Source organism: Emys orbicularis, chromosome 2 (assembly GCF_028017835.1).
Source record: "Emys orbicularis isolate rEmyOrb1 chromosome 2, rEmyOrb1.hap1, whole genome shotgun sequence".
Taxonomy (NCBI): Eukaryota; Metazoa; Chordata; order Testudines; family Emydidae; genus Emys; species Emys orbicularis.
The window spans coordinates 213,105,477-213,119,562 of record NC_088684.1 but is presented as its reverse complement, the minus strand read 5'-3'; the positions used below and the strand labels follow the sequence as shown (position 1 = coordinate 213,119,562).

The window sequence follows — 14,086 nt, the reverse complement described above, 5'->3', positions numbered from 1 at the left end:
AAGGAAGGTGTCTTTGTTGGTCCTCAGATTCGTGAACTTCTTCGAGATGATGCATTTGACCATGCACTGCGTGGCAAGGAAAAGACGGCATGGAAAGCCTTCCAGTTAGTGGCAATAAATTTTCTCGGAAACAACAAGGCAGACAACTACAGGTTGTTGGTGGAAAACCTCCTCAAGGCATACAAAAGCCTTGGTTGCAACATGTCACTAAAGATACATTTTTTGCACTCTCATCTAGATTTTTTTCCACCGAACTGCGGAGCAGTGAGCGACGAGCACGGCGAGCGATTTCACCAGGACATTGCAACAATGGAGAAACGCTATCAGGGCAAATGGAGCCCATCAATGCTTGCAGACTATTGCTGGACAGTGACAAGAGATGCTCCATTTAATGAATACAAGAGACAAGCCAAGAAGCGCCGAGTAGACACTGAATAGGACTAAACTATGTACATAATAGTGTTTTGCCTTTTGTTTCATAATAAATTTTATTTATATAACCCTTTTGCTGATTTTTAAAGTGTTACATAAACAGGACAGGTGAAATATTATCATGTAAAGCAACCATAAACACATGAAAAGACCTAGGTTTACAATTTATGATTAAAACTCTACTATCTACACAATATACATAGACATAAAATGTAAAAACTTAAATATCTTAGAAACAGAAGCCAATCAGTTGTTTTAATTGTCATATTTGAATTCAACACATCAAAATACATAATAAATAGCACATTTTATCTCTGAAGCAGACGACTTCTCAAAAATTGTAGACCAGTGTAATTAGAGGTGATATTCTGACATTGATTTCAGCAGGGTAGGATTTCACCATAGCTGTTTCAGATAGAGGATATCCACTGATTTCCCAGAGCCTAGATGTGAATTTGGGAGGAGAGAAATATTTTAATAGTGGATGCAGTCTCATGACCGTTTAGCCAATACAGATACATATATAATATAAATGTCCCGCAAGAAGGAGAGTGGGAGAATTTCACTATTCACATAATTAAGAACTGTCCTGGAAAAAAACATGTAATCATTGTATTAGTGTGTCTACCACTGTTTGGTGTATTTTAGTGTGCAGTCGAAAATGAAGAACTTGTCCAGCATTTGGGAGCAGCTAAAGATGCCCAGCGTCAGCTCACGGCAGAAGTAAGTATCATGGGTAATACTAGAATGATTTGGTAATAGGACAGCAGCTTTTCACTTCTAAATTACCAGTTTAATCCAACCAAGACTGCTAATGACAAAAAAAGCTTTTGGCCCCTCATGACTGGTCTATGTGAAATGAGTTCTTGGTCCCAGTCCATTTCTCGATGCAGCAATGTATTCCTCTCAGACAGGTCCCTGTTCCCATAAACATATGTACAAGTGTGTCCGCGAGCACACACAATTGACATGAAATGGCGATCTTGTTAGCCATCTCGGGAAAACAAGGATTGAAATGGGGTAGGAGGTATAACTAACTTCTGCACCTGTTATGGTTGGCACCTTTAGGTTATGGGGTAGGCCTGTTAGCAGAGTGAGGGACAACCTGGGGAAATTTGCATTTACTTTACTCACAAAGAACAATCCAAAATTGTCGATCAGTTACCTCTCATGGGCACTACATTCACATACAAAAAGTGTGTATATATTAAAAAAAAAAAAAAAGCTAAAGGAGACTATTTAAATATTAGATTAACATATAATGTAAGTAGTTATGGAAAACTGTCTTAGAGTGGCCTTGATTTAAGATTGTGTCTAAATACTTTAGAACACTAAAAATCTCATTAAAATGTTCTTTATCTCTTATAGTTTTTGCCATTATAGTTGCTATACTTGTTGCATATTCATTTCATATGCACAAATAATAATATCTAGTTATTGCAATTTACGTATAAATACAGCATTTGTTCTCTTTTTAAACAGTTTCCCACCCCCAGTAGTTAAAGTAATTGTGGCACTTGCAGGGCAATTGTGCGGCCCACAGTGTGTTGGAATCTTTCTGACTATGCTTGTTACAGTTGCGGGAGCTGGAAGACAAGTATGCAGAGTGCATGGAAATGCTTCATGAGGCGCAGGAGGAGCTGAAGAACCTTCGGAACAAGACGATGCCAAATGCCATATCACGTCGCTACCACTCGCTAGGCCTCTTCCCCATGGTGAGAAGATGTTTAAATGTGCTTGTACAGTGCCAAGCGTAATGGATTTATGATCAGCGTGAAACCTCAAAGCGCTACTACAATACAAATAATGAAAAAAATACTACATAAAAATTTTCCAGAGCAATTTTGCTCTGCTACACTGGTATGGATCTCTGAAGTAATTCCATTGATGTCAGTGGCACAGATTTACCGAATGACTGCAGTGAAAATGTGTGAAAGTTACACCAGTGTAACTAAGCAGCAGAATCTGGCTCTGTCATTTTCTCCATTTCTCACTGTTTCTCCATTTCCCACTGTCGAGAGAGAGCAATAAAAAACTTCTTGTGACTAGAGCATCTTCGTACACTCATAGCAGATCCCCAGTGAAGTTTGTAGTTTGCTTTTCTTACATTCCCTTTTTAATATCCAGTATGGGCCAATTTAAAACACATTTAAGATCCAGGTCTCCTCAAATACAACTGGTTATTGTACAGATGCAGCTGGTAGCTGCTTGTGAAATGCATGAGCTAAGAAGGAGTTGTATACTTTGTTAATTTTTTTTTTTCAAATGATTAATTGGTCAGGGAAAAGAAAGTCACTTAGGATGTTGGATGTTAAGCATTTAATGGACCTGGGGACTTACTAGCATTTAACTAAGCAATAATAAAAATTTGGTCCATTTCAGGGGATTAGTATCCAGTTGTAAAGACTTGATGGCCCAAAGTGCAGCCCAGAGCTTTTAAACACTGCTGAGACACTAATAATCTTGGAAACACACTGTGCCAAGGTAGTCATTACAATTTTATAAGCAGTACATTAAAAAAAGAAAACCTATGACTGTATTCTAGTTTTAGTGTGTGAAAGAAAAAGTGGGGGGGAAACCCACCCACTCTACTATTAAATATGTAATGACTTGTACATGAAGGGAAGCATGATTTTATGCCAGAAATACAGGACTGGAAGTCAGGAGATGTAGGTTCTGTTATCACCTATACACATACATTTTCTTGGCATCTTTGAGCAAGTCACTTAACCTCCCTGTACCTCCATTTCCTTCTCATCTTCTCTACCTTGCAGTGGTGTTGTGATGCCATTTGCAATAATGTTTGTAAAGCACTCATCCTATGGTAGGCACTATAGAAGTACAAATAGTAATTATTATTTGTTATTACATCGGCCATTCGTATTTTTTGCTTAGTCTCCCAACACTGAAATCTGTTTTTAATTTTAGAACTTCTTTTCTTGATAGAAATCTAGAAATATTACTAAATTGTGGGAATATTAATGTCATGATATGACAAGAGTTTGTTTGTTTTTGATAGGACTCTTTGGCAGCAGAGATAGAAGGATCAATGCGAAAAGAACTGCAGCTGGATGAACCAGACTCTCCTGACGTAACGTAGGATCAATACAATTGGCTCCTATATTCTGTGTTTAAAAAAAAAAAAAAAAGTTGATGCAGTTGATTGTATCCAAAATGTATTACCATTTGATAGAAGAATAATGACCCCAGGGTGAAATGAAGAATCTTTCAAAATCCAGTTCCTAGTAGAACTGCTGTCCACATCACAAAAATTGTCATCGCTGTAGATGCTTGCTTGTTTTTCCAAGAAAAGACAGTAGGCCTGGAAGCTGAGCTGCCCTCTCATCCCAGGGTTGAGGAACATTGACATTGTGGTTTGGGGAAGCTTTCACTGTTGTGGATAAAGGACTCTCATCTTCAATTTTGCTGTCTTACATTTTTCAGTAGTGCTAAACCTATATTTAAAAAAGAGAAATTTAAAAATAAGGCAGTCTTTTAATGAAACATGGAGCCATGAAATCATTTTTTCTCCAGAAAGGATGCAGGCTGAAAGCATGACTTGTCAGTTGTGCCATGCGTTTTGAATGGGTGCATTTAACATGTTTCCTCATTTTCCTGTTTCATTCTAAATGTGAAGTTTACAAGGGCCCTGCACTATAAGAGCCTTTTTAATACAATAGATACAAACATGCCATTTGATAGAACACTTTAGGTGACCTGGCGCATTATAATACAGTTTGGGCTTGCCTGTGTAGACCTGATTTAAATTGTGTTAAAACCACTTCACAGATTTCTACAGATCAGGTTAAAAGGTTGCAACATTCTTTGGTCTCATCTACATAGGCAAGACCAAAGTGTTTAATAACACTGCCACCTGGCACTGTAAAATCTGCTATGTAAATTTGCCTTAAGAGTTCTTGTAAACTTCTCTTTGTTGGTCTTGTGGAAGATGAGAGTAAATAGCTAAATTGGAGGTTTGGAAGGAAATGTTTGGTGTCTTGCCCATAATCATTGGGCACGGGCAGGAGTGGAAACCTATTGCCTGCTTGTTTTTTTTGTAGGTCCCCCTGAAGGAAGGTATGACCAGATGTGAGCTTTTAATGATATATTTCCCCCTGAAATTATTGCTTTAATTCTCATGTGATGGAAATGTGTATACTGAGACAGGGAGTGAAAGGGATAATCTTGAACTGTTACCCTGTTAGACTTGCCTGAGTAATGATTTGGGGTGAGTCACTTGGGCCCCTCTCTTCACTAGGGACTAATAGCAGAAATTCCCATCAGTGTGCTGACCGATTGCGCATCTCAAGTGAGAGTCTTCATGTAGACAAGGCCTCAGCACATTCTGGCATTTTTCCCTCCCACATCCATTAAACCTGTTAAGAGTGGTAGCAGTAGTGACAATATATTTAGCTAAAATTCCCAACTGTAAACAAGATTTTGGTTTGACGTGAGGTGAGTGCAGCACTGTTGTTCATTCCAGAGCCTAAATCCATTGTAGACCAAGGTTGGTACCACTTGGCAGAAAAGAAAAGGCCTTGTCAACTGATGTAAATTGTATATAATCTGCACCAAATTTAACCAGCCTACATTTTTATAAATAGGTGAGGTAATTTGAAGTAAACTAATGTTAATTAGGAGAACCTGATAGATCTGTATCCTGACTTAGCCTGAGCTCTCCAAAGAAGGGAGAGATGGTGGAAGATGAAGCCCTGATTCAACAGAACACTTAATTTCAAGTATTTTAAGTGCACTTTGAGTCTGAGCCTATAAGCACAAATGAAGCTTGAACAAAATGAAGTCACGTGTTTCTCATACAAACTCCATGGGACCTGATTCTTCCCACACACTGATGTAACTCCATTGAGGCCTGACTTACGTTTGTCTGAATGAAAAGAGACTCAAGCTCCATTAGTATAGATGACACCCCCCCCCCAAATAAGTGTGTAGGTCTTATTTAATGTACTACTTCATCCACAGATTCTTACTGCATGTAATTAATGTTTTGTGCCACCACTACCAACCCCCTCCAGCTATTTGTCAGTGAAATATTATCTGTATTATCCACTCTGTCTTTTTACATTCCCTCTGTTGTATGTTTGCCCTTGTTAATAGTGAACAAAAAAAGGCAAAAAATCCTCTTGGACAACCTCACGCTATTTTAGGGGTACTCACAGTTTTGTGAGATACTTAAGGCATGTTATTGTAGAGCTTCTGCACTAAGGACACAGCTGTTCAATACTCACCAATTGGACAAACAAATATGAATCATAACAAAGAGCTCATGTGAATCTCCTGATTAATTATTATACCCTTGCAATCTAACTGTGGAAAATGGAAGCTTGGGGTGTGGGAGGGGATGAAGGGGGGGCTCTATAAGTGTGTAGTCTGAGTGCTGGTTGAACCATGCGGTGGGGCCTCCTGTGACATGCCACCTGCGGTAGAACAGGTTTATTTTTTTAATCTCTCAAAACTTCCCCCCTTATTTTACTCTTGAATGAAAACAGTTATAAAGTCAGGAGGACTATGGAAAAAGAGAGAGAGAACTTTAAAAGTAAGTCAGAATTGAAGCTTACCAGCCTAGACAGCATCTCTCTCCTGACTTGCTGCATCCTCTTCCTGCATATGAAATAAACTGACTATTTAAAAAAAAGACAAGGTTACAATAGACCAAGACCTAATGTTTCAAAATTGAATTGTACTTCAGAATTTATGAGAGAATGTTACATGGTTTGGCTTGAATGTTGTTTTGGCACAAATCATGTTTTGGAAACTTGACTATTGCAAGTATAAGACCCAAAGTATGTTAGGAAAGGTGTCAAGACTGGATATGTAACTGTGATGTAATTGATGAGTACTGATCCATTCCTGTTTCTCTGATATTCAGTGTTTTAAGGCACAGTTTTTCTTGGTGTTGTGGTTACTGACTGTCCGTGTATTTTATCAGTCACCAGAAGCGGGTCTTTGAGACTGTGAGAAACATAAACCAGGTTGTCAAGCAGAGATCCCTGACTCCATCTCCAATGAATATCCCAGGATCTAACCAGTCTTCTGCAATGAACTCAGTAATTTCTAGCTGTACCAGCACTCCACGTTCCAGTTTCTATGGGGGAGACATCTCCAACAATGTGATAGACAACAAGACCAATAGCATCATTCTAGAAACAGAATCCTCTGACATTGGGTCAGTATTACCTAGCTAGGCTGCACTATTGTTTTCTAATATATATGAGGCAGGCAAAGCATTTTAATGTTTATCTCTCTTCCCTTTAAATCATTTGTCACAGTTAACATAATGGCCTACATTTTATAAAGTTACCAGATGGTGTGCATCAATGTTTGAGCACTCAACTTGAGACAGCATGATAAAGGGAGCCTGATTTTCAGTGCAACAGAATGAGGCATCTAAAATGACTAGTCACTTTTGAAAATGCAAGCCAACATTCTTAACAAATGATATTTGACCAGTTTGAATTAACATGTGAGAGGTTTGTTCTACATGCAGTTACAGCTAACTCTCTTGATCCTAAAGAAGGTGAAGGTGACTTATAAAAACTTGTAAGTTAAACTAGTCAGGGCCTTGCTTTTCATTCAATATTTGTTTTTCCCCAGTATGCTTTACAACACAGAGCATACTTTCTAGTAAAATGCTTATTATTAAAACAGTTCACAAAACAAGTGTATGCAGAATTGGAAACCATTTTAAAGACAAGACAAGTGTGTCCTCTCAGACTTCACTGTAAGACTAGCATATTTTGAGATGTGACAAGTGTAAAACTGGTGGTGGTTGAATGCCTGGGAAATAGTAGATGAATTTTAAGCTGTTTTAAGCTTTTTTCTTTCTTTTTTCCCCCTGTTGTGTTTAGAAATGAAGACAAGAATAAGAAGCCTGGAACTCCAGGGACACCTGGTTCTAGTGACTTGGAGACAGCTCTTCGAAGGCTGTCCCTTCGGCGAGAGAATTACCTCTCAGAGCGGAGGTTTTTTGAAGAAGAGCAGGAGAGGAAGTTGCGGGAACTGGCGGAGAAGGGTGAACTCCATAGTGGTTCCATTACACCAACAGAGAGCATCATGTCATTGGGAACTCACTCCAGGTTTTCAGAATTCACTGGATATTCAGGAATGTCCATCAGCAGTCGCTCCTACCTGCCAGAGAAGCTTCAGATTGTGAAGCCCCTTGAAGGTGATAATAAAGGGCCTCGGCCTTTATCTGTTCTTCTTAGTGACTCTCTGTGGTCTCTTATCCATCACCGGAAAGCAGGAAATCTCTGTAATACATACTCTTTTTACTTTAGAGATAGTCATCCTCGTTGTTGGTTTGAACTCTTTTAAAACTAAAATAAATTTCCCCATAAGCCTTAAAAGAAGGTGCATTGCATAAAAACAAATAAACCACACCACACAGAGTATAGTCAAGAACACATAGTTCAAAAATACTTCAGTAGAGCCATCATATAACTGAATATAATTGAATCCTACTAATAATGTTTCATGCACATCATGTATGCATAAGTATTGGGGGGTGCAGGGGAGTTGTGAAAGTATCTAAATTTATCAGAACAAACCTGGGGAGCATCAGACCCAATCCTGAAAACAGGTATGCATGTTAATATTTTTATTCTCACGGGTAGTCCTGTTGGTTTTGATGGAACTACTGACATGAGTAAGTAAGTGTTTGTTTTCAGGATTGAGTCTCAACTTTTTTACCTCTGGACCTGAATTCAAAAACTGTAAAAGCTTTGGTCTCACATGTAAATGACTTGTTAGATCTCAGCCATGCTTCTTGTATTTCTCCCCATCACAAAACAAAGCAAGGTAATTGGTGGTCTGTACTCAGGACTAGAGTATCAGTGCTGTTGCTTTTCAGGGCTTAAAGCACGTTTCCATCGATGTGTTGTGTGTGCCTGGCTCTATTGAATGCTTTCAGTTTTCATCAGCTGTTTTGCCATAGTGTGATTTCATGTGTGCAATTATGTAAATCCTGTTAGGAGCCTCCCTTCTGCTTAGTGTTTTTGTTCTTTATTTTCGTGGTTTTTGTTTTTTACGGAGCTTTACTATTTCATGGAATGGTCCATGCATGTTTTAATTTCACCAGTGAACTTGCAGCATTTCCTTTAAAAATAAAATTAATGAATCTTCAAGCAGCATTTCTCAGACAGAGCATTTCTCATGATTATTTTCAATGGAGATAAAGCTTATTTTTTTCCGGGAAGAAATTGTCATCCTGCACCTACTCAGATGACGCTCTAGCCATAGTACTTAACGTGTCCTCTTTTTATGTGGTATCATTTCTGTTTTCATGATTGCTTTCATGTAGTAACCATTTTAAGTTCTTGTATTGCTTTTAGAAAAGGGATGTTCAAATTTCACTAAACACATATATTGGTTGCTAACATTGTAATGGGTTTCTGTCATCCAGCTATATCCTTGCTTTTTCCTTCAATAAACTCTTTCAGTCTTCATGATCTTTCTATCTGTCTGTCTTTTTAATTTTCTCAGACTTGCTCCATGTTCTTCTTTGTGGGGGAGCATGCTGTGAGGGGAGCAGGGAAGGGGTATTGTTCTTACCAGATCATTGTCTTTCCCTTGAAATTTCTTGATCATTTTCAGCACATTTTTCACAGTCCACTAGTAACATGTGCTTATATCTCTGTCCATTTTCTAATTTTAATGATATACCATCTTTTAAAAAATAAGTGATTGTGATTCCATCTACCATTCAGATCAGATTCTTCTCCTTTACATTTTTTTCTTAAATTTAGAAAAAAAATTGGATCATTATTGTGGAGCAAATAAGTATTGAATATTTTTTCCCTGCCTAACATAAGTGTAATTCACTATATCTTTACCGAGTTTTGTTATTCAGTAATTATTAGTGTTTTTATATCTTAAGGGTATATGTGCCATAGAAATCCAAACAAATTACAGTCAATGCTTTGTTAATCCACTTCAAATTTAGGTGATTTCTATTCCTTTGAAACAGTGTTGTAAATCATAGTAAAAGAAATAGTGGATTACACTTAGTGGTGAAGACATTATTCCCATTCTCCTCTTCCCTTTAATCAGGTATGGTTAAAAAGGGAAAAGTGGCTTTGTTACACGTTTAGACAATAGTGGGACTATCTCTTTGCATTGCATCAGATTGTTCGTTTTTGGTTCATCTTTTTTTTTTTTCTTAATCCAGTTTCCTTAGTTTTCTGTATCCATAGCATCTTGCACCATAAGTGCCATGTGTAACTCCACAAATCCACTGAAAGTATGCACTCATGGCTCAGTCATTCATTATCCATCTATCAGTGATGGCACCTTCATGTGCCACCTTCCCTTGGCCCACACAGTACACAGATCAAATTGCTTCTCAGCTTTGATCTTCCACAATAAATTCGTGAACAGTTACGCATGTGAATAAAGCAAATAAAATTTCAGTTCTCCTCAGTGATTCTGCAGTCTAATTGTTCTACTCCATAGTTCCACTTACTCTGATTTTCCTTCTGATAATTTATAATTTACAAGAATTTGGTGTAGCAGACACTTCTTAAAGCAGCACTGCTTTCCACGCTCATTGTTTTTGAATGATGGATGAGTCTTAAAACAATTTTCTGCATTTTTATTGCTTTCCCTATATCTGACTATAAGAGAAAAGCTATGTTGCCTTCTGCATTTGCAATAATTTTTCAGGAAAAAAAAATTAAATCCAGAACATTATTACTTTTCACTTTTTAAAAAACGTATAATGAAGGAGATACAACATACCACTGTGTAGCACATCACAATGCAGATGTAGCTGAAACTTCCTCCTGTGTGCAGTGAAGTTTACCTGGCTTTGACTTTCATGATTTCTGAAATATGCTGTGATAGTATACATTGCAAATAGAAACACGAGGGTTTGGAATGAAAGTAAAGTTGTCGGGGGTGAATATATCACCATGGCAAAAATCTCATTTTGCCCACTGACTGCTTTCTTTCTACAAAGTTGCTACAAGATGTGGATTTTGGTGAGGTCTGAAGTGAAAAGGGTATTTCTCTTCAAAAGTTTTAACATAAGGAGTGAATAGGAGTCAAGGAGTCAACTGTATAGAATTGTACAATAGCACGTTAAGAGAGATTTTGGTTTCTGTCATTTGCTTTCTGAAACATCCTGTAGGGTGTTTGTGGCTTTTAATAAAAGACACACTAATATTTGAACACCTCTATTATCCATCTCTTGCAAGAGAGTCTGCACAAAGATAAACTGATATGGAACAGCACAGTAATAAATATTGGGCAGAAAACATTACTTTTCTTTGTCCATAAACTATTTATTTTCAAATGGTCACATTCACCCTAGTGCAGAGGGCCACCCCAAGGCCAGTGTGCAACTTAGTTCCATCAAACGAGAGACTTAGCTAGAGCATAAGCATTTTGCTGGCCCTCTGTACCAGGGTCAGTTTAATCTAACATGCGTATCTTTGTCTGTACAGCAATACACCTCTACCCCGATATAACACTGTCCTCGGGAGCCAAAAAATCTTACTGCGTTCTAGGCGTTATATTGAACTTGCTTTGATCCACCGGAGTGCACAGCCCCGCCTCCCCGGAGCGCTGCTTTACCGCATTATATCCGAATTCATGTTATATTGGGTCGCGTTATATCGGGGTAGAGGTGTACTTGAATGATTCTATTATTGATTTTTTCTGTGATACAAGCTGAAAATGTTGATTTCAAAACACAGTGGGCTAGATTCATTCCTGGGACAACTCATTTATTTCAGTAGTGCTAAACCAAGAATAAATATGGCCCATTCTTTTTACAGTCACTGTTCCCAAAAGTCCAGTTACTATCCAAAATATATTTTATGTAGTTTGTTGTTATTGATGTAAAGTAATAATTTACTCTGTGGGTATTTTCAGACACATGACATTAATTCATCTAAGACAACCCCTCCACAATATTATGGTCCGTTTTTCATGTAGAAGACCAAGTAACTGAAAATTGATAGTCTTAAGTACCACCTTGAAACCAAACACACTATTTATTGCACTGTATCACATTGAATAAACATCATGTTCTGATAAGAAGAATTGAATAATTTTCTTGCTTGTGTGAACAGGAATGTTCTCAAGTATGTCACCAGCATGGGATCTGAAGCAAATTACCTCCATTTTTTTCTATACATTATAAAAGAGTAATTGATGTGGGCTGATCAGAGTACAGTTTGAGTTCTTGGATTTTGTTGTAGGGTTTAATCCTACTCCCAATGAAATCAATGATAAATCTTCCACTGATTTCAGTGGGTGCAGGATCAGGTCCATAACCAGCACTCCTGGACTGATGTGTACACTGATGAATTGCTCTTGCTGGCTCATTGTCTCATGTTTCATTGCTCTCTTTAAAATGTACCTTTTTCACACTCAAAATGTTACTTCCCAAGGATGAAATTGCAGGTATAGTAGAGTATGCTTATGTACTAGTGCATTCCAGTAGTATAGAGGCTCAGATAGAGGCTGTAAAAATACCTAGAACCGATAAACAAATCATTAGTGTTTTCTTCCTTCCTTTAAACTTGAATTGATATAATTTTCTAGCATCCTCTATATAATTGTTCTCCTCCCATTAGTCACCAGTAGTAAATTCTAGTGTGTGTTGATATCACCCTTCTTAGGGCAGAAATCTTTGGTGCCCATTTTTCTGACTTTGCCCATTTTGGTAATTAGTATGCTGTTTAAATGTATATTCTCTTCAATTCTGTATTGTTAGTCCCAGTGTGCATGGTCTGAGAGGAGGATGCCACTACCTACCCTCTTTACAATAAGGAAGATTTGGCCCACTGGCTTTGTCTAGTGTTTATGTCATTGCTTTATTTGGTTGGTTTGGGACAATCTAAAAGCCATAATTCTGTGGTGTTGTACAATCCTCTAAATACAAGATCTAAAGACCAAATCCTGGAAGCATGGAGCCAATGGCAAAGCTTCAGTGGGACGAGGATTGAACCCTAGATGAGTGAAATGAGAATATCCAGATGTTCAGCTGAGAGAAATACTCAGGCTTGCTTGCTGATTTTGTTTTGTTTTTTCTTCCTCTTAAAGGTTCAGCCACTCTGCATCATTGGCAGCAGCTAGCTCAGCCCCACCTGGGGGGAATCTTAGACCCAAGGCCTGGGGTTGTCACTAAGGGCTTCAGAACTCTGGATCTCGACCTGGATGAAGTGTATTGCCTTAATGATTATGAAGAAGATGAGACAGGTGACATTTCTTACAAGGGCCTAACTACCTCGACGCCAATTCAGCACACAGAGACCTCAGGTGAGAGGTCACAAGCACAAGTGACTGTTTCAGACAGCAAGAATAATCCAAGCCAGTCTCAGGCTTTCACAGAGGAGATGCAGGAGTCCACGTCTGCCGATGATGAGGGGTCTGGTGAGGGAACCTCATTAAGTCCAGTAAAATTGACATCTTTACAGGATATTGATTACTGGGCTGTTCTCACATCTTTCCAGAGCATCATCCATAGTGTCACTTTGTGTGTAGCTTCTGCACATTAGTGCGTGCGGTAATTAAAATATGCCCGGTCTAACATTAGTTCACAGTGTTTCTTTCTTTAACAAATCTTCTAATTTGTTTTACATTTTTTAAGGCACATGGTTAATTTTTCCTTTTTAGTTTGATAAGAGAAGGCTGCTAAAAAGAAGTGGTTCATTCAAATGATTAAAAGAGAGACTGGGATTTGTGATATGTATATGTACACACACACACACACACACACACTATATATATACACTGCATTCTATCTATGTATATAATATTTTTCTAGACATTCAAAAAGGATAATGCCACATTTCTTTAATTCTTGTTTAGAAAAAGATGGATTCTATAAGGCTAAATGTTGAAAAAAGTGCATCTAAGTTATATTTGTGAAACTTTATTTGTGAAAATAATAGATGTGTCTTCACTTAAAATTAAGCAAAGGAATTCTCCAAATTGAGTGTCCAATTACCTTAAATACACATTTCTTAAAATTTAGCTCATAAAGATTTTTGTCATCCAGTTAAGAATTAAAGGTATTTTGTATGTGGAAGATACAGTAATCACATCTGATTTTCCTTACAAACACCATTTTTTCCCTTCCATTAAACCACTCCCAAATTCTATCCTTAGGACTGAAAGCAACACTGAATACGTTAAATGACTCAAAATACTGTTTCATACACTGGACATTGTGAGCCATGTCATAGTTTGTGGCTACACAGAGGTTACAAATTGTCTTGTAATGTAGGTATATTGAAATTTATCTTAAAATAGATTCAAGTTTGGAAGGGAAGAGTAGTTTTGTATCTGACAGTTCACGTGTTTTATGGTTTCATACTAATCATTATTCTTTATCAGTGACAAACCCAGCCAATACTGAGGTTTCCATGAAAACTAATTCATGTATATCTAGTCATTTTTACGAATGGCACTTTTCTTTTGGATGAAATTATACTTTGTGTGTGAAGTCATAGAAAATTAGATAGCTTCTAAGGGCTGGATCTTACAAGGTGCTTTGAACTTGCCATGAGGTGCTAAGCACCTTCACATCACATAAAGGTGAATGGGAATTCAGCACCTCTCAGAATCATGCCCTAACTTAATATAAGATGCAGTTCTCCCTGTAAATTGTAGCAGGAATCTGCTAGGT

At 37.8% G+C, this 14,086-nt stretch overlaps 1 protein-coding gene across 3 annotated transcripts in view; it reads left to right on the top strand.

Annotated features, from left to right (window-relative positions):
• Positions 1–14,086, top strand: part of TRAK1 (trafficking kinesin protein 1) — a 74,110-nt gene that overhangs the window by 44,916 nt on the left and 15,108 nt on the right. For 2 of the 3 annotated variants that reach the window (XM_065398584.1, XM_065398586.1), the window contains 6 exons: positions 1,081–1,155; positions 2,010–2,147; positions 3,452–3,528; positions 6,380–6,616; positions 7,299–7,615; positions 12,499–12,714. In XM_065398584.1, the coding sequence (XP_065254656.1) occupies positions 1,081–1,155; positions 2,010–2,147; positions 3,452–3,528; positions 6,380–6,616; positions 7,299–7,615; positions 12,499–12,714 (1,060 nt within the window). The remainder of the gene's footprint in view (positions 1–1,080; positions 1,156–2,009; positions 2,148–3,451; positions 3,529–6,379; positions 6,617–7,298; positions 7,616–12,498; positions 12,715–14,086) is intronic. The other variant, XM_065398585.1, reaches the window with a different exon arrangement.